The sequence below is a fragment of the Neolamprologus brichardi genome, chromosome 13 (assembly GCF_056152115.1).
Source record: "Neolamprologus brichardi isolate AB-2024 chromosome 13, ASM5615211v1, whole genome shotgun sequence".
Lineage (NCBI taxonomy): Eukaryota > Metazoa > Chordata > Actinopteri > Cichliformes > Cichlidae > Neolamprologus > Neolamprologus brichardi.
The window spans coordinates 32,811,153-32,832,203 of record NC_142116.1 but is presented as its reverse complement, the minus strand read 5'-3'; the positions used below and the strand labels follow the sequence as shown (position 1 = coordinate 32,832,203).

The following is a 21,051-nucleotide window of genomic DNA, read 5'->3' as shown; positions in this document are numbered from 1 at the left end:
TCAGTCAATAACAGAGCATCAAGCCAAGAGGTGAGGAAGAGGTCATTTAAGATGAAGGTTTTATTCACCAGCGATCTTGCATTTAATAAAGCCATCCGAGAGATCGGCATCTTATCTCTGCTGGAAGCACGTCTTAGCTGGCTTAAATGCCTGAGCCGTACACCATCACTGGGGGACCCAATCCAAACACGAACAGGCAGAGAGACTACCGGAGAAACCGGACAGGCTTGTTTACCGACCGGACAGATCCAGCGATGGTTGAGCAGCCTGAAGGATGATGGATCCTGAGCGGATGGAAGTCATATAATCCCCGCGGTGGTGAGGGAATTAGCTGCAGCTGATGCTTTAATGTAAGCCTTTAAGCGAACCTGAAACCCACTCCGTTTGCCCCACTTCCTATAGCGCTTCTTAGGCGGGGAGCAGAGAGGGGAACCGTATGAACCAGTAGAAGAGATGATACGTGGAAAGGTAGCATCTCCCAAATTCCAGCCTTGATCCAACCCAGCATAGGGGGGAAACGAAGATTTAACAAAGTATCATAGTCATAGGTGATTAATGCATAACCATCTGGGGGGCATAGTGCCAGAAAGATAACAAATAATAAACAAATATCAAGGAAAAGAGATCGACAACAGAGACGAGGACGGCCTGCCGTACACACTGGCGCCATCTTTACTTCAATAAACATTAATCTGGCAGTTCAAATTATGATACGATTATGATACAATGTGTATTATGTTACTATTATGTACACTCAGTTTCTGTGACTGAAATGAAATCCCATGAGTGTATATGTAGTTAATAAATCCATTATATTATATATTATATTATTGTTGCATAGACCCTTAACAATAGTTGTAAGAGGCAACTTTTTTAAATAAAACTTTTCAGAAAAAAATATTATATTTTATGATTAATAAATATAGCAAAATAAGCCAAAATAAGCCAATTTGTAGTAAGGTACTTTGAAGATTTTATTTTGCAATTTGCAACCTGTATGCGACATTTTAACCAAAAAAACTCATTTAGGTAAATGATTGTACGTATACAAGATGAGTTTAATGATGATGTTTAATGAATGATGTTTGCATCAGATTTAATACACACTTTCTTCACTCTTGGGTCATGGCCAGCCACAACACTTGCAACTGTCATGAAAGACAGATCCAGCTCCACACTGGGAAACATGGGTCACGCCACCAGCACAGTTGTAAAAGCTGGTTTGGTCATCTGGGTTTGAGTAAAGGCCATCTGGTTTCCCATTGCAGAATCCCGGTCCTGGGGCATGGGTGGTAGTGGTTGTGGTGGTGGTGGTGGTGGTTGGAGTGGTGGTGGTAGCTCCAGGTTTCGGGGTGGTGGTTGAGGGTAGTGGGGGAAGCTCTGGAAAATACAAAGTTTAAATTCATGTTTATATAAGTCACTGCTTAAAATCGATTCTACCTTCTGAAAATATGCTTGTTTAGAAAATATTACGTCTTCATATCTAAATTTCAGAGGTTCTTATGATACCAGTTGCACACTGATTTTTTAAACATAGAAAGACTAAAAGAAATCTTTTGCGTTAATCTGCTTTGGGCATACCAATTTCAAGAAGGTTGCGCAGATGGGAGAGCAGAGGATGGGTACCCTCCCCGCAGAATTTTCCTGCAAAGTCATCCAAATCAAGAGCCCACACAAAGGCCCCGCCAAACTTCTGATCTTTCAGGTAACGTACCTATTGGGGAAAAATTAAACAGACATTGATATCACTATCTTGTACATACATAAATGTGTTAAACATAAAGAAATGATGCAAGCTTTCTCACTTACCTTGGTCTCATAGCTCTCCCTGTTGTCAAATCCTACCCACTCATTGTTTTTGAAAGCATAGGGGACTTTCTGGTCTTCAATCCAGTTAATGGTGCTGCCTTTCACGAAGGTACAGATCTACAGCACAGACTACATGGTTAACATTTGTCGTTTTATAAATATCATTAGATATCAAAGCAACTCATGCTATACATCATGACGCAATGATTAAATTCCAGCCTTAAGAAATGTACCTCATAATAAGACCAGAATCCAGCTTCACGGGTGTATGGACCAGCTGATGCTGGGCCGCTAGCTGGAGCACCAACACCAGTGTTTGATGATGTCAGACGGAAGGTACGACCATAAGATGCAAATCCCATCCTCAGCTTCTCCAGTGGGGTGCCATTGTCTCTCCAATATTTCATGGCATAGTCCTATAGAAGTCAAACAAAAGGTGAAGTTTGATTTCATAAGAAGGTATGTCTCAAATTCTTTTTATTTCAGTTTTAACTGTTTACGTACAGTGTTGAAATAGATAAGGTCACCAAAGTCCTCAGATCCACGGTACAAAGGGCTGTTGTGTCCAGTGAATTGCTCCCAAGTTCCATGGAAGTCGTAGGTCATTATATTGATGAAATCTAATTCTCTGCAATAAGGAAATAAACATAAACAGTGATTTGCATGCTTACATTGCACAACTGTCAGATTTTTAAAGTAGTAGACGAAGTAAAATGGTTTATAAAGCAGGACCCTCACTTGGCTATCTCAGCGATCTCATATCCAGCATCAATGGTTCCTTTTCCAGCAGAAACAGCAGCAGTTAGCATGAGCTGGGGATTGCCGGTAGCTTGGGCTTCAGCTGCATAGGCAGCAACAAGTTCCTATAAAAGTGCACCACATAACAGTGTAAGAATGGAGTCCATGGGGTGGCTGTAGTTTAGGAGGTATAGCAGATCATCTACTGATTGGAAGGTTAGTGGAATCAGTCCATTTAGCATTTACCATTCAAGTATAATGCAAACGAAACAACATCAATGAGATGTAGATTTTTAAAAATGGAGATCTATACCCACCCTGCAGAGCAGAGTAAACCTCTGTTTGTCCTCAGGAGGACTTCCACGGGATCCAGGGTACTCCCAGTCCAAATCCAGACCGTCAAATCCATGAGTCCTCAGAAAACTGATAGTAGACTGGATGAACCTCTGACGATTAGCTGCATTAGAAACCATGATGGAGAACCTGCAAAAAAACAAAACAAAAACCAAGTTAACATTTGATCTTTATAGTAATATCTGCTTACTGCTTTATGTCTTTAACAGGAGAATTGTGATTAAGGTTTGCTGTGTTTAATAATGGAAACTTCTTTTTGATTTTGATTTGATTCAGACTGATGGTTTACACACAATATTTGGTTAGCTACGTACCATTGTCCTAATGTGAAATAATATTCTTTCTTTAAAGTATTTCTTACTGTGTTGACCCAAAGTTCCATCCACCAACGGCCAAGAGAGTCTTCAGGTGGGGATTCCTGGAAACAGCAGAAAACTTGTAATATCATTAAAGAAACTGTAATATCTTAGTGGAAAACTCTTAAAGACACGATACGCTCAAGAGGTATTTTGTTTTGCTTTACCTCTGACCTATAGGATAATATCCACTTACTTGGTCTTCAGATCATTGAAAGCCTTGTAGAGGACGTCGTCATTCCACTCGTAGGTAACCAGCTCATTGTTGTGGTTGATGATGGAGAATGCATAGATGAGGGTGGTGCATAGGAAAGGGTCCACATTATGTGGCAGGAACTTTCCATCTCCAGGCCTGTACTGGGACCAGTTGGTGAAGTAGCACTCCATCCTGCTGGCAGATCCTGTGGTGGTGCAAAGGAATATTAATAAAGCACAGGTCCCAGTAGTGATACACAAGTAATGATCAAAATGTCAGTTGTTTACCAAAGTAAACCCAACTTACCCAGCTGGCTTATCACCAGGCACAAACCTTTGGAAATTTTAATATAAGGGTAAGCAAAATAAAAACTTGCATGATATACTTATATTGCATAGATCCAGTAAATTCTTAAAATACCTGCTAGAATTGTGAGCCTGGCCATCTCAGATTCACTTCTTAGGAGTTCTACAAATCAGGCAACAGTGTAAGACGTATAAAAGTATATATAAATAAATAATCACAATTAAGAGAGAATAACTTCAAGAGACTGTTCCCCTTGTTTACTCACCTTGAGACCAGACGAAATACCCAAAAAAGCTGCAGCGAAGGTGCACCTTTATACACCTGATTGTATTATGAAAGGAAGGTATAGCACTCTTTCGTAAATCCAAGTCATAAATGGTTTCTTTATTAGGATGTGCTTTGATAAGAGAGTGCTCAGTCCTAGCCATAAGACAATAATTTACTCTATGTGGTATTTTTTTATGTTTATGACCCTGGTGTACCTTAGGTCACTAGACATATCACATTATTATCAGTATTCAGTTAAACCAATCTTAGGACACAATCTCCTGATATAACCTTGTTTTGGATACAGAACATATTGTTATGCTGTCATGGTAACCTTACCTGGGGAAATATAGGTATGCAATTTTGTTTTTTGATTATTTTTGATTAAAAAAAAAGAAAATAACGAAACAGATTATAAAACAATAATACACATTGAAATGCACAAAATGAAAATGTAAACTTTAATATTTCAAGATTAAAGTCAATCTTCAAAGTACAGTGAAGTGTTTATATAAAAATATTCTGCACATTTCAAGTTTATTCTGACAATACAAGAAAGAAAATCCTTTTTTACTGATTAATGATCTACTGATCTACATTATACTATATTTGCACACTTTGCATCTTGCACATCTTCATCCTGTCTTGTCTACAATATCTTGACCATAACTTGAACCTGGTATTCAATACCTACTGCACAATCATCTCACTTTACTGTAATTACACATGACCACTTTGTATTGTCTCTGTCCTGTCTTTGTTTATTGTACATAGATGTAGTAAGTAAGGAAAACAAATTTCCCAGAGGAACCCACCCGAGGGATTAATAAAGTTTTATCTAATCTAAGTACTAGTACCTTTTTAGCTCTTAATTTTACCCAAATTTAGCAAGTTATTATTTATTTGTAATTCCTAGTTTTCTCTCTGAGATTAATTTTTTTTATATTCTTATAAATGCACCATGGGGGGCTTAGGGCGAAACGGCATTTCGGTACGCTGTATACTGTGTATATTATTGTACTGACAATAAAGACCTTGAATCTTGAATAATGCCTGGAACTAATGGTGAAGGTTTGAATTTCTCAAAATCTGTTTGTTTTTCCTTTAAAATGGTCTGTTTTTGAGTTTCAGGTTGTTATTTAAAATAGATGTTGTCAGGATCTGACGGCGCCCTGACCGGTGGACCTGCCAGTGTGTATATTTGTGTGCGTGTGTATGTGTCTTCCCCTCCGGCTCCGCTGTCATGTGTTAGGAGGTAACCTAGCAACAGACTACCTCTGACCCGGAAGTGCTGTCACCCGGAGCTGCTGCACCTGCAATCAATCCACCAGCTGCCAATCTACTACCACCTTCGGCAGGGCTACTTAATGGTGTGGCTGAGCGACAGACAGCGCTGGAGTATTGCACTAAGCCTGGTAGTGTTTTCGAGCCGCTAGCGTGATTGAAGTATTGTCTGAGCTACGTACTCATTTTGCTGTCGTGTGTGTGTTCACCCAGGGATTGACGGAGGATTCACGGACACAAAGGAAGGACTTGGAGAAGAGACGGGCACTCACTACCACGCACGGGCTTACATTGTTGCACATTTGAACTGTTGTCACCTTGCTGCACTGTAAATAAACACACTGTCTTTATTTCTGAGCTCCGCGCCTGAGTCCACTCTTTAACAACCGTGACAGATGGCCATTTGATAATAAACAATCTCATGGCATTGACTTATTGCTCTGAAACTGGAAACTAGAAAAGAAATCCCTTTTTTATTATTGAAAGTTTTACAGACCTATCTGTTCATCCCAAAGCTCTATATGCCAACTTTGTGTCTCTATTATGACATATAGATAACAAGGAAGACCTGAACAACAGCAAAAGATGTATTTGTTTTCCATGATAACTAATTTCTTTAAAAGGGGAAGATAAATCAATTAATTCAGGAATCTAACTAAATATCTAACCAAAGTATACTTATCTCTAAGTATGCTTTGGTTAGAAAGGTGGCAATAATCAAAAGAGAAGCTCGTAAACTGAGCTGTATTATGACATATGACATTTATTTCTTTATATCATATTATGGCATTTATATCTTTTGTTGAAGACTAGCCATGACCTTTGATCATCAACCATAAAGCAAAGCAGCAACAAAGTAATTCCTTCATATATATATACACACACACGAGTGAGTGTGTGTGTGTGTGTGTGTTTGTGTGTGTGTGTGTGTGTGTGTGTGTGTGTGTTTGTGTGTGTGTGTGTGTGTGTTTGTGTGTGTGGATAGGTGCATAGGTATAACATAATATACCTACATAATAAGTAAATAAGTAAATTACAAACAAGTCTTTTTGTCTTTAATGGCTGTCCCCTATGGCAGTTCTTACAATCCATTCAAATAAATTTGATTCACTTCAATTCAATTTTACTTATGTAGAGTCAGAGTAATAATACTTATTAATACATATGGTTAATGCTCCAAGAAAGTAAGAAAGTAACTAATTAAACTAAATTAAATAGTACAATATATTGTAAAGTTACAAAATATAAAAGAATAGCTTTAACTATAAATATCCCAGTAGAGAGACATATTAGGCCCCTTATGTCAAACAGAGTGATTTGTGGCCCCAATAAAATGATTTGTGACCCTAGGAAGTAATAAAGGAAGTAATAAGGGAAGTAACAAAAACATGATATTCATAAAAATATGATATTCATCCAAAATATGCTAGTTTATGCTCCCCCCCCCCCACAAAAAAAAAAGAACTAATTGATTATTTTAAAAAAAAGTTTTTATATCTGGGGCAGCACGGTGGCTCGGTGGTTAGCACTGTTGCTGCACAGCAAGAAGGTCCTGAGTTCAATTCCACCATCAGGTGGTGTGGAGTTTGCATATTCTCCCCGTGTTTGTGTGGGTTCGATCCGGGTACTCCGGCTTCCTCCCACCATCCAAAGACATGCAGCTTGTGGGGATAGGTTAATTGGAAAAAAATCCAAATTACCACTAGGTGTGAATGTGCGAGTGAATGTGAGTGCGAATGGTTGTCTGTCTCTGTGTGTTGGCCCTGCGACAGACTGGCGACCTGTCCAGGGTGTACCCCGCCCCGTCCGCACCTGTGTGTCTGTGCACGCTCGGGCGCGCGCCTGTGTCTGGGACCGTGCTTGTGTCTCCGGTCCGTGCTTGTGTGTTTAAAAATGTGTTAAACCAGAGTAAAAGTGCTTAGTTAAACTTGTGCTTTTGTAACGTTCAGTATGGCCAGACATGCAGGTTGCATGCCTCGGGGGAAAACTTTATTTCAATTTATTTGCATTTGTTTAATCCGAACAAAGAGATTTAGAATCAAACTCAGAATCGCAAAAAACTCTCGCGATCCCCGAAAAACTACCCCAAGCATAAGCGCACCGAGGCTTCCAACATAAAAAACTTCCTGAAAAAACCTCCGTATTTCTCCAAAAACACACAACAAAAAAACCCTAGAATAACTCGATAAAATCTCTCGCGGTTTCCCACCCCAACCCTTAGGCAAATAAGCAGGAAAAAACTCCTGAAAAAACCTCCGTATTTCTCCAAAAAGTGCACAAAAAACCCTAGAATAACTTGTAGGGAACCCTCCTATATCCAAAACCTTATATTCAAAAACGGGAAAAATCCTGAAAAATCCTTAGTCTTTTTTCTTCAAAACGATCCCTCTTACTAGCTCCGTCTCAAATTCAGCGCACAGCCTAAGTTCTACCTCGCTCTTACTCGCATAGAACCGCAGCCAGCGCACAATTTTTTCCTTGTTAATCCGGCTCAGCTCCGGAATGCTTGCTTACCTTGTTCGAAATTTGCGCCGGAGACCAACTCCGCCTAACTTCACCCCGCTGCCAATCACATAACAAAGGGGCGGCTCCCCTCGCACCCCGGTTAGCCAATCGCACGCAGCTCGGATTTTTATGATGCGCTGAGGTTAAAGACTGGCACGGCACTCCCACAAGACGTCTGACTTCGGAACAGCTAGCGCCGCTCAGACTGTTTGTGAGTTCGCATAAGACCCCTGTCTCCAACGGCTTCAACAACTGGCGTCTCTTTCCTTATGTGCATATCAATCGGTAAGTGTTAATCATCCTTTCCTTTTAACCATTTTCTGTCAAAAAAAAGCTTTTCATCTTCAAGAACCATGCAAATAGGGTTTGTTTAACACTTGGAATACACTTTTTAAAATATATATAAACTCAAGTTTAACACTCGGAGCTAAAAGTGCTTTAGTACACTGTACTATAGCAGTGATCATGGCTTCATCAGGTACCTCATTTTTCTTACTCTTGTTCATATAATGCTTATATTTTTACTGTTTTTTCCTGTTTTTAAATACTCCTTGTTATTTCTTATTTCTTTCAGAGTCTTGTTAGACTCTGAAGTAAGCATCCTCAACTCTTCTCTTTTTGATTCTCTCGATCGAATTGGTAGGTTTGTTTCATTCTTGTTCCCCATATTAAAAGCTAATTGTACAAGAAAAAACTTTGACAACTTTCTTTTTTCAAGCTCACCGAGTTCTTCTCCACCAGTGCTCCAGCGATCCACAGGCAAGAACATCCGTCTCTCGACCCGTGAGAGGCAAGACCTGCTCTCTACGCTAGGTCGGCCGGCTTCTTCTTCTTCTTCCGGCCACAGTTCCATCCCCACCGGCGCTTGTTCTCTCCATAGGGGAAAAAATATCCATCTGTCCGATAAGGATAGGCAAGATTTGCGCTCAGTGCTGGGTCCCCATGTTCCTGGCTCCCGGAGAAGCATCCCAGCCAATGCTGCCTCTCCCCCCGGCAGCCGAAACTCACGGCGCCGGCTTTTGAGATCCAATCACGGTCAGTCTCTCTAGGTTCTCACTTTTTTCTTATTTTATAGAAACCAACCCTTTTGTATTTAACATGACTAACTATTTTCTATCTTACCCTCAAATTCTTAGGGCATCTCATAAGGAGGAACAGGAGGACCGGTAGGACCGCTAGGATATGGAGCACAAGGCAAAAACGCAGACGAAACCAGCTCGCTCTATCGCTCTTCGAGCAGTATGTCTGGTCGCTGAAATAGTTCAGCTCATCATATAAAAAAGGTTTTTTTTCATTTGCTTTTTCAAACAAACTTTTTTTAAAATATATTCTTGTTATACAATAAAAATGGATAGCCAGGAACAAGATATTACAGACCCATTTCTTGCTTTAGAAATAGCGTTAGCTAGGTTAAATGAAAATACTCATCATTCACAGACTACACCTCCACAAAACCATGAGCAACCTGATGTGATCAATAATAATAATGACCCTTTAGAAATGCTTAATTTAGCTCTAGCCCGATTAGCCCCTAGTGAAAGTGTCCTGCAAAATAACTCTAGTAGTTTAGGACTTGAGCATGTTGGGGCCCAAACAGAGTCAGAACCAGCTCATTCTCATTCATCAGATCAGTTTTTCGAGCTTAATCGCGCTTTAGAAGCCTTGGCGCAAATACAAGATGAGGTTCAAATACCGCCAGAGTTATTGAGCCAAATAAACAGGCTAAATGAAAATTGTTTCAATGATTCTCATAGCCAGCATTCGTTAATCTTTTCCCCAGACAATGTGTCTGCTAACGAGCCGCACAACCACAGCCCATCCCTTGGGTTGACAGTTGTCAACCCATTTCAATGAGCCTCATCAACAACAATCGTCCGGCTTTTCCCCAAACAATGTGTCTGCTAACGAGCCACTTAACCCAGTAAACAATGATCACGATCACTCCTTTCAACAAGGTGGCAATCCAGACCAGAGTTGCGCCGTTAATTCACCACAACCCTCTTTAGTTGTTAGAAATAAATTTAATAATCTTCAAATTAGGCAGATTTTGAATTTCCCTCCTCCAAACGATATCCCTGATTATGCATATTATTATCAAGGCGTAATGGCGAGTGCCCGTGAAATATCAAGCAGGGTTTTCTCCCGTGCAGGTCCAGGCAATGTTGTACAGTTGGAGTTGATAGAGGAGAATAATGAATAATGTTTCAGCCATTTTACGGGACAATTGTGATTGTCTGCTTGATCTGCTCGTAGCGCAGATCGTTAGACCCCCAAACGGTAGTGGAAAGAGATTGCTTAGACACATACTTAACAACGAAATTGTGAAAAAGAAAAGGCATTTTTTATACGTCGTCCATAACCCAGCGAATAAGTTATGTTTTGCTATAAGTCTTGCCCACCTTCTGCACCGCGCTTTTAATGACTATCAAGCACAAGCATTCGCTAGAGAAATTCAACAAAAAGCTGGTCTAAATGATCAAACGCCTGTGGGCTTTAATCAAATAATTACATTTGAAAGGTTACTCAGATGTAAAATTATAGTATTTTACCATAACGAGCATGATCGCAGCCTTTGTAAATTTCAAACTAGTACAGCAACTAGCGAAAAAACCCCGAGTTTATTTTTATTTGAGAATCATTACTATGCTATCAAAAATCTAAAAGGATTTATGGGCAAAGACTACGTCTGTAATCACTGTTACATAGGGTTTAACCATGTGTTATCCCATTTCTGCCCTGCTTGCTGCTCAGTCTGTATGCAGCCAGACTGTAGCCAACATTTCCTCTTGCCTATTGTGTGTGCCGATTGTAATCGCACCTGTCGGTCTCCGCATTGTTTCGAGAGCCATAAAAAACTGGTTGAGAGGCGTGAAAGATCCGCCAGCAACTGCGATCTCTATAAAAAATGTGAAACACACGAGTGCTATATGCAGGTTTTAGAACGCGAAACAAAACATAACAACAAGTTGATTTTTTAGGATTTTGAAATGTTTGTAAACGATCACGGCGAACACGCTCCTTTTCTGGTGTGTACAAAAACATCAGATGGTAAATCTTGGAGCTGTCAGGGTGAGGATTGTGCTGAAAAGTTTCTCGCTCATTTTAGATGCCCGCTCTTTAAGGGCTCTATCTTTATCACCCATAATGCTAAGGGCTTTGATGCTTACATTATTCTCAGCGTTATGGTTAAGCAAGGTTTAAAATCAAACTTGATCATGCAAGGCTCGAAAGTGATCAGCTTTACAGACCCAGACTTTAATCAGCGCTATATTGACTCCAGCTGCTTTCTCCCTATGCCACTGGTCAGCTATACTGAAAGCAATGGGTTTTTCAGACAGCATTAAAGGCTTTTTCCCCCATTGTTTTAATTCGAAACAAAAACTTATGCAGGCCCTTACCCTCCCCCCTCCACTTATAGTCTGGAACGGATGACGACCCAAGGCAGGCAGGAATTTTACAAATGGTATCTTTCAGTCAGCTCCGGCACCTTTAATTTCATGAAAGAGGCCCTTTTGTACTGTTAAAACAATGTTGAAATTCTAGCTCGGGGTTCCACATTGTTCAGAAACGGGTTTATTGAAGAGACAGGAGTAGATCCTTTCAGCCGCAGCACGCTTGCAAGCGCGTGTTTGAAAACTTATTTAACAAATTTCATGCCAGCGAATTCTTTAGCAATACCATGCCCTCTAAATTACCCTAATCAGGTCAAATCATTTTCCTCATCCTCAATTCAATGGCTCGAATATCTCTCGTACACACAAGGTGTTTTTATAAGGTGCATTCGCTTGATCTCTCGTGTCTTTTAGAATATATCAGCTTTAGACTTGTGTCCTGTCCGTCTGACGGTTTTCCCAGTCTGTCTCTTTTTGACCGTTTTCCTCCGCTTTTTAAACTCTGTCAGCCTGCGACCCGGAGGCCGTTTTAAGGGTCTACATGAAATTATGCTCAGCCCCGAGCCCTCTTGCTGTTCTGGTGTGTTCGAATGAGTCAAATTTGAGAGTGCGGAGGTGACAACATCTGAAGCAAAGCCTTTGACAGCAGCTTTCAGATGAGGTTTTGCAATGCTCACACCCCGCTTTATGAACGGGGTTACAAATCTAAACAATTTTGAGAAAATAGATGCTATTCCTCATCTGGAAATTACAGCCGCACCTGAAAAGCCGGGCAGGCCGTTACCAGCCTGCGTTTCGTAATACCGTATAAATCTATTATTATCCATATTGCTATGAGTTATGGCAGATCCTTGACAGGCTGGAAATGTAGCTTGACTATCGTTTTACCGTAGGTAAAGTTTACAGGCTCGTTCTGATCGGTTTTGATTTCACCAAGCATATATGCAAGCGGTGGGAAAAACCTGAGCTGATATATGCCTCCAGCTGTGAATTCAAACTTTTTAACAATCGGGTGATAAAATTTATATAAATATCCGAGTCAATACGCCTGAGGCAGGCTTCAATCTCTGTTCTCTACGTGTTAGCGTCCTCATAAAAGCCGGAGCGTATTTTCGTTTTAACCACGTCATCAGGCCTCTGCTCAGTATCACCCTTTTTCTTCCATTCAAAATAAGCCTTATCATTCGGGAGATTAAGCCATGTATGGGGATATGAAATTTCAGTGAGAGCCACCTCCCACGCCCCATCGAGATTGAGATGTTGTGCGAGATCCACACGGAAGCAGCTGCTGGTGTTATTTTTAAATACATTCAAACTTGCGTTTGATCGTAGCGTGACATAAAACCCCTGCGACCTGACAGTCATGCTGACCCATTACCAAGGTTACCAAGGTGTGTGTGAGATCCGGCGTTTGTTATGCGATGTTTTTAAGCTCACTGGCTTTAACCCAGCTATTAAACTTTTCAGGCCAGTTCCTCCATTTGACCAGGAAATAAACCCCTCTGTTTACGTTTTGAGAGAATTTTGTGATGTGATAGAGCTTATCCTTGACAAGACCGATTTTCTGCAGCTCATGCTCGTAAAAACTACATATAAGCCATATATGTACTATAATTTCTTCCCCATTGTAATCTTTGATTTTGTAAAAAGGAGGGTCTCTAGGTATGCATTGGTCAACAGTAGATATCTCACCGGTGAATGTTTGCTCATACCGCTTATCAAACACACCTCTAACTTTAGACAGTCTCACGTGATCTCCCTTTTTAAATTTCATGGGCTTTTTTCTACAGCGAGAAGAAGTGCCATATAGGTTTTGAAATACTAACGCTGTGTTGTATGAATTTACTTGATTCGGGGCCATTTTTATGGAACGATGATAACTAGTGTTATAGCTGTGTAATAAATCTTGTAACACATCGATATATCTACGTGTATTTACAGCAGTGAAATATCTATACAGTTTACTTTTAAGAGTTCTATTAAACCTTTCACAGACTGAGGCTTTTAGATCGCTCCCTGTAGCAAAATGATTTATACCATGCTTTGTCATTAAAGATTGAAAACTGGAATTAAAAAATTCCTTACCGCTATCTGTTTGTAGCTTTTGAGGGATTTGGCTATTTTAAGACAGCCTCAAAAGCCTTAGTGACTTGAACGCCTGTTTTGTTTTTCAAGACTCTTGCATAAGCTTTTTTAGAGAAAACATCTTTAACTGTAAGTAAATATTGATAGCCATCGTTATGCTCGGATAACGCTCTCATATCACAAAGGTCTGCTTGGTATTGATTAAGAGGTCTGGGGACAAACACACGGTTTCTCGGAAAGCGCAGGCGTGCAGCTCTGTGCGAGGTGTAAGCATCCTGTTCTGCAAGGAATTTCTGAGCTGTTTGCGCGTTAATCTTTGTACCAGTCTCATCCTGTACGCTTTTAATCAATTTTTGCACACAAAAACTACCAGGGTGAGATGGGTCATAATAAGTGTTGGTCAAGTTACTTGAAAAAAGTAATCAGTAACTAATTACTGATTACTTCCCCTAAAAAGTAATCCAGTTACTTTACTGATTACTTATTTTCAAAAGTAATTAATTACTTAGTTACTTAGTTACTTATTAAAAACACGATTTACAACCTGAATAGGTGATAAAGCAATAGATCTTTCAGCCCAATTCTACTTTTTCTGCATAATCCATCATACAAAATGTAATCAAATGAAAAAAATCTCTTTTTAAAACTTGTTTTATTAGTTTTAATCTTTTAACTTTATGCATCAAGCAAAAATGAAATTATATGCAACATTCTCTGACTTGAAGAAATTAGTTTAACATTTAAACCTATTTTCTGCACATTCCAGCACTTAAAATATTTTTTGTGTTTACACTCAGTCTTTCAAATCGATGCAAGTAAAACACAGCAGAAAATAAAAATAACATCAAAGGCTAGCTGTCCTGTTGCTCTATTTTCACCTGTAAAGCAGGAGTGGGGTAGGCGGAGGTTTACCCTGGTGTAGGTGTGCCGCAGCGGTGCGCTTATGCTTGGGGTAGTTTTTCGGGGATCGCGAGTTTTTTGCGATTCTGAGTTTGATTCTAAATCTCTTTGTTCAGATTAAACAAATGCAAATAAATTGAAATAAAGTTTTCCCCTGAGGCATGCAACCTGTATGTCTGGCCATACTGAACGTTACAAAAGCACAAGTTTAACTAAGCACTTTTACTCTGGTTTAACACAATTTTAAACACACAAGCACGGTCCCAGACACAGGCGCGGTCCCAGACACAAGCACGGTCCCAGACACAGGCGCGGTCCCAGACACAAGCGCGGTCCCAGACACAGGCGCGGTCCCAGACACAGGCGCGGTCCCAGACACAGGCACGGTCCCAGACACAGGCACGCGCCTGAGCGTGCACAGACACACAGGTGCGGGCGCGTGCCCGGGGAAACACATGCGCTGACCCACCACCAGATGGCGTTTTTAAGCATAAAAAGTAAAAAACTTTTTTTAATGGCTTAAAAATAAAATAATGCTATTACATATAAAACCTTTTTTTTTTGTAAAATAATCAATTAGTTCTTTTTTGGGGGGAAAAAGCAATGAGCTATGAACTAGCATATTTTGGATTTGAATATCATATTTTTTGATGAATATCATACTTTTTTATGAATATCATATATTTATGAATATCATATTTTTATTACTTCCTTTATTACTTCCTAGGGTCACAAATCATTTTATTGGGGCCATAAATCAGTCTGTTTGACATAAGGGGCCTAATATCTCTCTCTCCCAGTATATTACGTGAAACTCAATATAGATATAGTTGGAAGTGAAGTGCCCCTCCTATCATATTGACTTTATTTTTTCTGTGGAGGATGTACAGATATTAAGTGTATGCAAATATTGGTGTCACGGTACAGGGTCTGAGAACCAAAATGTGTAAACTCTGGTTTAAATTAATATTCTTTGATTTATTTTTATGAATGGTTCTCTTTATTGTTTTCTACTTATGTTATATTTATAGTTTCTAGTCTTTAGGTTTCTGTCTCTGCCTTCCCTCTGTTTCATGTTTCTTCTTTTCTTACTCGTTTCCATGATCCATCTTCCCTCTGTCTCCCCAGTCAGTCATGTCTCCATGTCAAGTCTGCGTCTAAGTGTGTGTCATGTTTCCTGTTTTATTTTGACAATCTTGCATCCTGTGTTAGTGTGCTCAGATTTCTTTCCTCCCATCTTGTTATGTTTTATCTCTTTCAGCTCTGTATCCCATGTGTTTCTTTCTTTCTTTTTTTTCTTTTTTCTACCTGTCTCGTCCGGCACTGTAACAATCAGAATTATTGTCTGAAGGCCAAGAAAAATGCCCAACAGATTTACTTCCCCAAGTGCATCATTACAGCTTTTGCCATACTAATCCACTTGATTCTCATAGTTTACTCAATGTTTATTATTTATTTACTTTTTAATTTTTAAGATATTATGATTAAAATGTACAGGATCGGGGGAAAGAAAAAAGACAAAGAGAAGTTACGTTGGGAAATGGCTCAACAGAAACATCTTGATGCATGCTCAATCATCCAGGTAAGTAAATCTCCAAAAGTTGATTCTGTTCATCTGGGCTTCACTTCACTTGCATCCCAGTCACAGAAGCGTTGGAGGTCGTTCGTAAGAGATTACAGGATGACCCCAACCTCAGCAACAGGACCACTCTCAGCATTGACCAAGTGTGTTTGCTCTTGGAACTGTGTCTAAATTCCACCTACTTCACATACAAGGGTCAGTTCTACAGGCAGAAACATGGGTGTGCGATGGGCTCCCCAGTTTCACCCATCGTGGCCAATTTGTCAATGGAAGAAGTGGAAAAGAGGGCTTTGCTATCCTACCCTGGAACACCACCAAGCCATTGGTTCAGGTGGATGACACCTGGGTGAAAATCAAATCTCAGGACGTACCACATTTCACGGATCACATTAACTCGGTGGATCGACACATCAAATTCACCAGGGAGGATATGAAAAGTGGCAGGTTAGCCTTCTTAGACTGTGAGATTTCCATCAGTAATGGGGGACATCTAAAAGCTGACGTGTACCGTAAACCTACACAAACAGATCAGTATTTAAGGTTTGACTCTCATCATCCACTGGAGCACAAACTGGGCGTCATCAGGACGCTACAACACAGAGCGAACACCATCCCCACTGACACAGCGGCCAGGGAAGCAGAAGAACATCACATCAAGAAGGCCCTGAGTAAATGTAGTTATCCCAGCTGGACTTTTGTCAAAGCTGGGAAGGCTCCTAAAGAAAGCTCCAGGAGAGAAGGGCAACCGCTGCCTAAACGCAAACCTGTAGTGATCCTGTAACGTGTCAGGAGTATCGGAGCAGTTGAGACGCATTTTCTCTAAACACCGGGTCTCTGTGGCTTTTAAACCCCAAAACACGCTGCGCCAAAAACTGGTCCACCCCAAGGATCGGGTCCCCTGACAGAGAGTAACATAGTGTACGCTGTTAAGTGCCAGGAGGATTGCCAGGATTTATACATCGGGGAAACCAAACAACCTCTGGCTAAGAGGATGGCACAACACAGAAGAGCCACCTCGTCAGGCCAGGACTCTGCAGTCTGTGGACACTCTTTCAATGATGAGGATGTAACATCCTGGACAGGGAGGAACGCTGGTTTGAGGGCGGAGTCAAGGAGGCCATTTACGTGAAAAGGGAAAGACCATCTCTGAATGGAGGAGGGGCCTAAGGGTACATCTGTCACCATCTTACAATGCTGTGATTGCAGCCATTCCCCACCTCTCTGTGAATGGGACTCATGGACATTGATCAGTGGGCTTTGATCAGTGGTTGTTGATTGTTGAGTGATGTGTCGGTCACAAACGAAATGGCTCTTAGAGCCGGATCTTTGACGTGATTGACGCGAGCCGGCTCCTTATTGCGAGCCGTGGGGGTTTTTTTCTTTCTCTCACCCTCTCTCTCTCTCTCGCACTTTTTTCCGCTTCACTCCACACGCGAGCCTTGTGCTTTGTGCTGGGCAGAGGGGGGAGGGGCGGTAGTTACAGTTGCAGTAACACAGGAACAGAGCGGGAGGGCGAGACAGAGAGAGAGCCAGGGACAACAACATCACATTAGAAAGGTATCGTAATCATCCACAACTATTTTCAGTTGCAGATGATAAAGGATTCAGAAAGTTTTTTCATGCAAGCCCATATGACAGAGAATGTGCAGTTAAAAGTTGAAATGTAAATAGTTGGTTTTTGTATTATATCAGTTATTTATTACATTTTATGTGGAGTGAATAAATGAACGTATATTTACGGTGGCTCCTAGAGACAAAGCACGTACAAAATCCAAAACACGTAAAAACTCCAAAACACGTACAAAAGACAACAGAAGTGCTCCAGGATGCTAGGGGGCAATGTTGAGCTTTTGTAACCTAGTGGCTACACAAGCCAGCAAGTACCAATGACTGGATTTGGTGTGTGGTAGTAACAGGTTAAAAAATTTTAAATTATTTGAATATATATGAATGCTTGTGTATAAATACACAAACCATACACACATAGGCTTTTAATTGTGTAATTTAAGTGATCTAGTAGCTCTGTTTTGGAAGTTCAGTTAACGCCAGAAATGTGTTTTGCAGTTTGTACGTGTTTTGTCTCTAGGGGCCACTGTATATATTTATATATAAACATATATAAATAAAACCACTTTTTTACATTAGTAATTCCTTTTGTGCATAATTTTATATTGTTGTTAATAATAAATTAATTTAAGCAACAAAACAAGCTGAAGAGCCGGTTCTCTTAAAAGTGCCGGAAATCCCATCACTATTGTTGATCAATGGTCATAAGAATTTGCATAATCATGATGAAGGAACTGACCTCACAGCCCATTGTTCCTTCAGTGGGCTGTGAGGTCATTGTGCAAATGTGCTGTTTATAAGATTGGGGAAACCTGCAGTCAGCTGAGACTGAAGAAGTTACCTGAATGAGCGATGTCCAGATGAACAGAATTAAATTTTGGAGGCTTAACAGAAAGAGAGGGAATTAGAGGGGATTAGAGGAGAAGAGAGAAAAAGAAAAAAAAACAACCTAAAAATCTGTTTAATCACCTGCTGGGGAAAGAAAAGCAATAACAGAGCAACACAGCAGGGAAACCGCAACAACCAACATAAGCACAAATGGTAAATGGCCTGTATTTGTATAGCGCTTTTACTAGTCCCGCCTAGGGACCCCAAAGCGCTTTACACACCCAGTCATCCACCCATTCACTCTCACATTCACACACTGGTGGAGGCAGCTACAGTTGTAGCCACAGCTGCCCTGGGGAAGACAAGTAAAGAATAAGTATTGACGGTCAACACGCGATATGTTTAGAGGCAACAGCCAACCAAGAACGTGTGTGTCTGTGAGTACCTGTTTGTACACAGGTGTGTGCACTTGTATTCACAAGGTTTCTACATTTAACTGTCTAATAGTAGGTAGGGTATAGGGAGCCATAGCCCTGTCCCCCGGGACATGAAGCAGGCATTGACGAGACTAGGGGCCCTCCCAACTGCACTGACAAAGGTGGGACAAAACCTCGACCCCCCACCCCGACTAGGTGATGGAGCTGATCAACGGAGCCTAGAGGGCTTGATCTAACATGGCAGCAGAGGTTGTATCAAGACTAATATGTTCTATCAGACAGTCTCTAAATTGGTAAGAACAGTTTTCTTGGCAATGCATAGGGCAATGAGAACCATGTGGGCTGCATTCGTCTCTATAGTGATGTCATCCAAGTTGCCCAACAAGCAAACTGAAGTGAAGGCTGAAATGTTACATTTCACACACTTTGATAAGTCTTAACATATCCAGGGGAAAAACCTCTGAACTGCTGGACAGCATAGCTGGACTGGCCATCGGGCATTTGCCCGGTGGGCCGATGGTGATTTTTCATTTTTATGGGCCAATGGGGTTTTTTTGTAACAGTATAAACAGTGAAGGGTGGTGGATTGGCCAGATGCTGGCAGATGTGTAAAAATAACTCAGCTGTTTGGTGGTGGCTATGGCGGAGCTTCCACAGAGGCCAGCAAGTGGATGAGGGAAACGGGAGGCAGGAGGAGGAGAGACTCAAGGTGGCCGCCAGTCCGAGTGTCAGGTGAACTGAACTTCAGGTAAGAAGTTATGACCTGCAGTCTATCTGGGTCAGATATAAACTAAGGTGTAGTTTATTTTCGTTATGCTGACTTTTTACAGTCAGTTACAATAACTCGTACTGCGTACTAGCTAGCATGATGGAGTTTCTATACAGCTGTTTGGGTGCTATGATGTTACTGATAGTGAACTTTATTTTATTCATAAGGTTAGTTAGTAGAGTTGCCAACCGCCCCGTAAAAAACGGAATTCAGAGACGTAGTCAGAGAAAATATTACGCCTTTCGTATTGAGCTGAAAAGGAGCACAGTTTGTCCCGTACTTTAGCTAGGATGGAAAAAGACACAAAGCTGGAGTTATTCTGTTTCGTTACGCTGTCAGCTGCCTCTTCTTCTCTCATTCTCTCCTCTCCCTCTCCTGTTGCTACTTCAATCATGAAACTGATCAATGATCAGCTGATCGGTTTTTGTCTCTTGTTTGTTTATCGCCCACTTTGCACCAGAAAGAGGAAACCAGCGGATGACGCGCCAGTCTCTAGTCAAAATGCCCAGGCTGATTTTTTGTCCCAATCCAGCCCTGGTGGACAGAACCAAAGTGTGAGCAGTTGTTAGAAGACGAACATCACCCATCTTGAACATCCATTGATCTGTATAGTGCACTCTATGTAGTATTTTGTAGTGTATTAATTGTAAGCTGGAATATCTAATCAATTTAAAGGTTTTTGAGCACTTCTGAGACCAGAGGTTTTGCTGTGTAACTAGTCTGTCAAGCGGAATAAAGTCTGTTCTTTCTAATGTATATTCAAAGTATTTAATTCCTTTTCAACGCCAATCTGGGAAGTTAATCATATCATTGTTCTGTAGTATGTCAGGGTTGTTCCAGATAGGTGTACATTTGCATGGGATTAATGAAGACCTTTTTAGAAACTCCCACCATGCTGTCAGAGAAGAGCTGCTGTTGATGCTTTTAAAGCATTCATGTCGTTGGATGTTTGAGCTGATAAATGGTAGGTCTGAAATCTCTAGATTATTACATAGTGCCTGTTCTGCATCTAGCCAGGGCTCATCTAAGAGGGCATGTTTTAAACATCCTGAGATGAATTGTAGCATAGTTGCTAAGAAGTAGTGTTGAAAGTTAGGCAGATCCTCCTTTGTCCTTGATCCTCTGTAGCATTTCGGTGGTGCCGACTGAAGCCCCATACCCATCAGACGGCATCTAAGACTGAAGGTGTTCTAAATCAAAAACATCTTCAATCTTTTGTCTCCTTGAACGCCACATAACTGACTATTCGGACTTTGCAAAAGAGCACCAAGCACGGGAAATTGAAAGGTGGAAGAAAGTTTTATTCTCTGAGAAAAAATGTAACCTTAATGGTCCTGATGGTTTCCAACGTTACTGGCAAGACAAGCAGATCCCACCTGATATGTTTTGATGATGATGGTCTGGGGTGCTTTTTCCTTCAGTGGAACAATGGAGCTTCAGGAGGTGCAGCTGTGTCAAACAGCTACTGGCTATATCCACATGTTGCAGAGAGCGTCCCTCATGACTGAGGGCCCACCTCTGTATGGTGACAACTGGGTTTATGGGTTTATCAACAGGACAGCGCTACAGCACACAATGCCGAAGGACAAGGGACTTCTTCCAGGAGAATAATCACTTACAGTTTTTTGGAGGTGTGGTCCTAAACTTTTGATCAGCTGTAAAACAGCATGTTTTAGT

At 40.9% G+C, this 21,051-nt stretch overlaps 1 protein-coding gene across 1 annotated transcript; it reads right to left on the bottom strand.

Moving 5' to 3' along the window:
- Positions 1-961: 961 nt before the first annotated feature.
- LOC102794777 (acidic mammalian chitinase-like) lies at positions 962-4,117 on the bottom strand. The gene is made up of 12 exons (XM_006809217.2): positions 4,025-4,117; positions 3,874-3,938; positions 3,760-3,786; positions 3,454-3,658; positions 3,263-3,319; positions 2,865-3,030; positions 2,548-2,672; positions 2,314-2,437; positions 2,043-2,225; positions 1,810-1,926; positions 1,582-1,714; positions 962-1,380 (listed from the first exon to the last, which is right to left on the bottom strand). The coding sequence occupies exons 2-12, from the start codon at positions 3,896-3,898 to the stop codon at positions 1,124-1,126; spliced, it is 1,419 nt and encodes a 472-aa protein (XP_006809280.2). The 5' UTR covers positions 3,899-3,938; positions 4,025-4,117; the 3' UTR covers positions 962-1,123.
- Positions 4,118-21,051: the final 16,934 nt, after the last annotated feature.

Excerpts from the sequence above, each read along its gene's own strand:
- LOC102794777 (XM_006809217.2), bottom strand. The coding sequence starts at position 3,898 with ATGGCCAGGCTCACAATTCTAGCAG. Across the intron at positions 2,673-2,864 it reads GGTTTACTCTGCTCTGCAGG|GAACTTGTTGCTGCCTATGC; the intron begins GTGGGTATAGAT and ends GCACTTTTATAG. Across the intron at positions 1,715-1,809 it reads GGGAGAGCTATGAGACCAAG|GTACGTTACCTGAAAGATCA; the intron begins GTAAGTGAGAAA and ends TTTCCCCAATAG.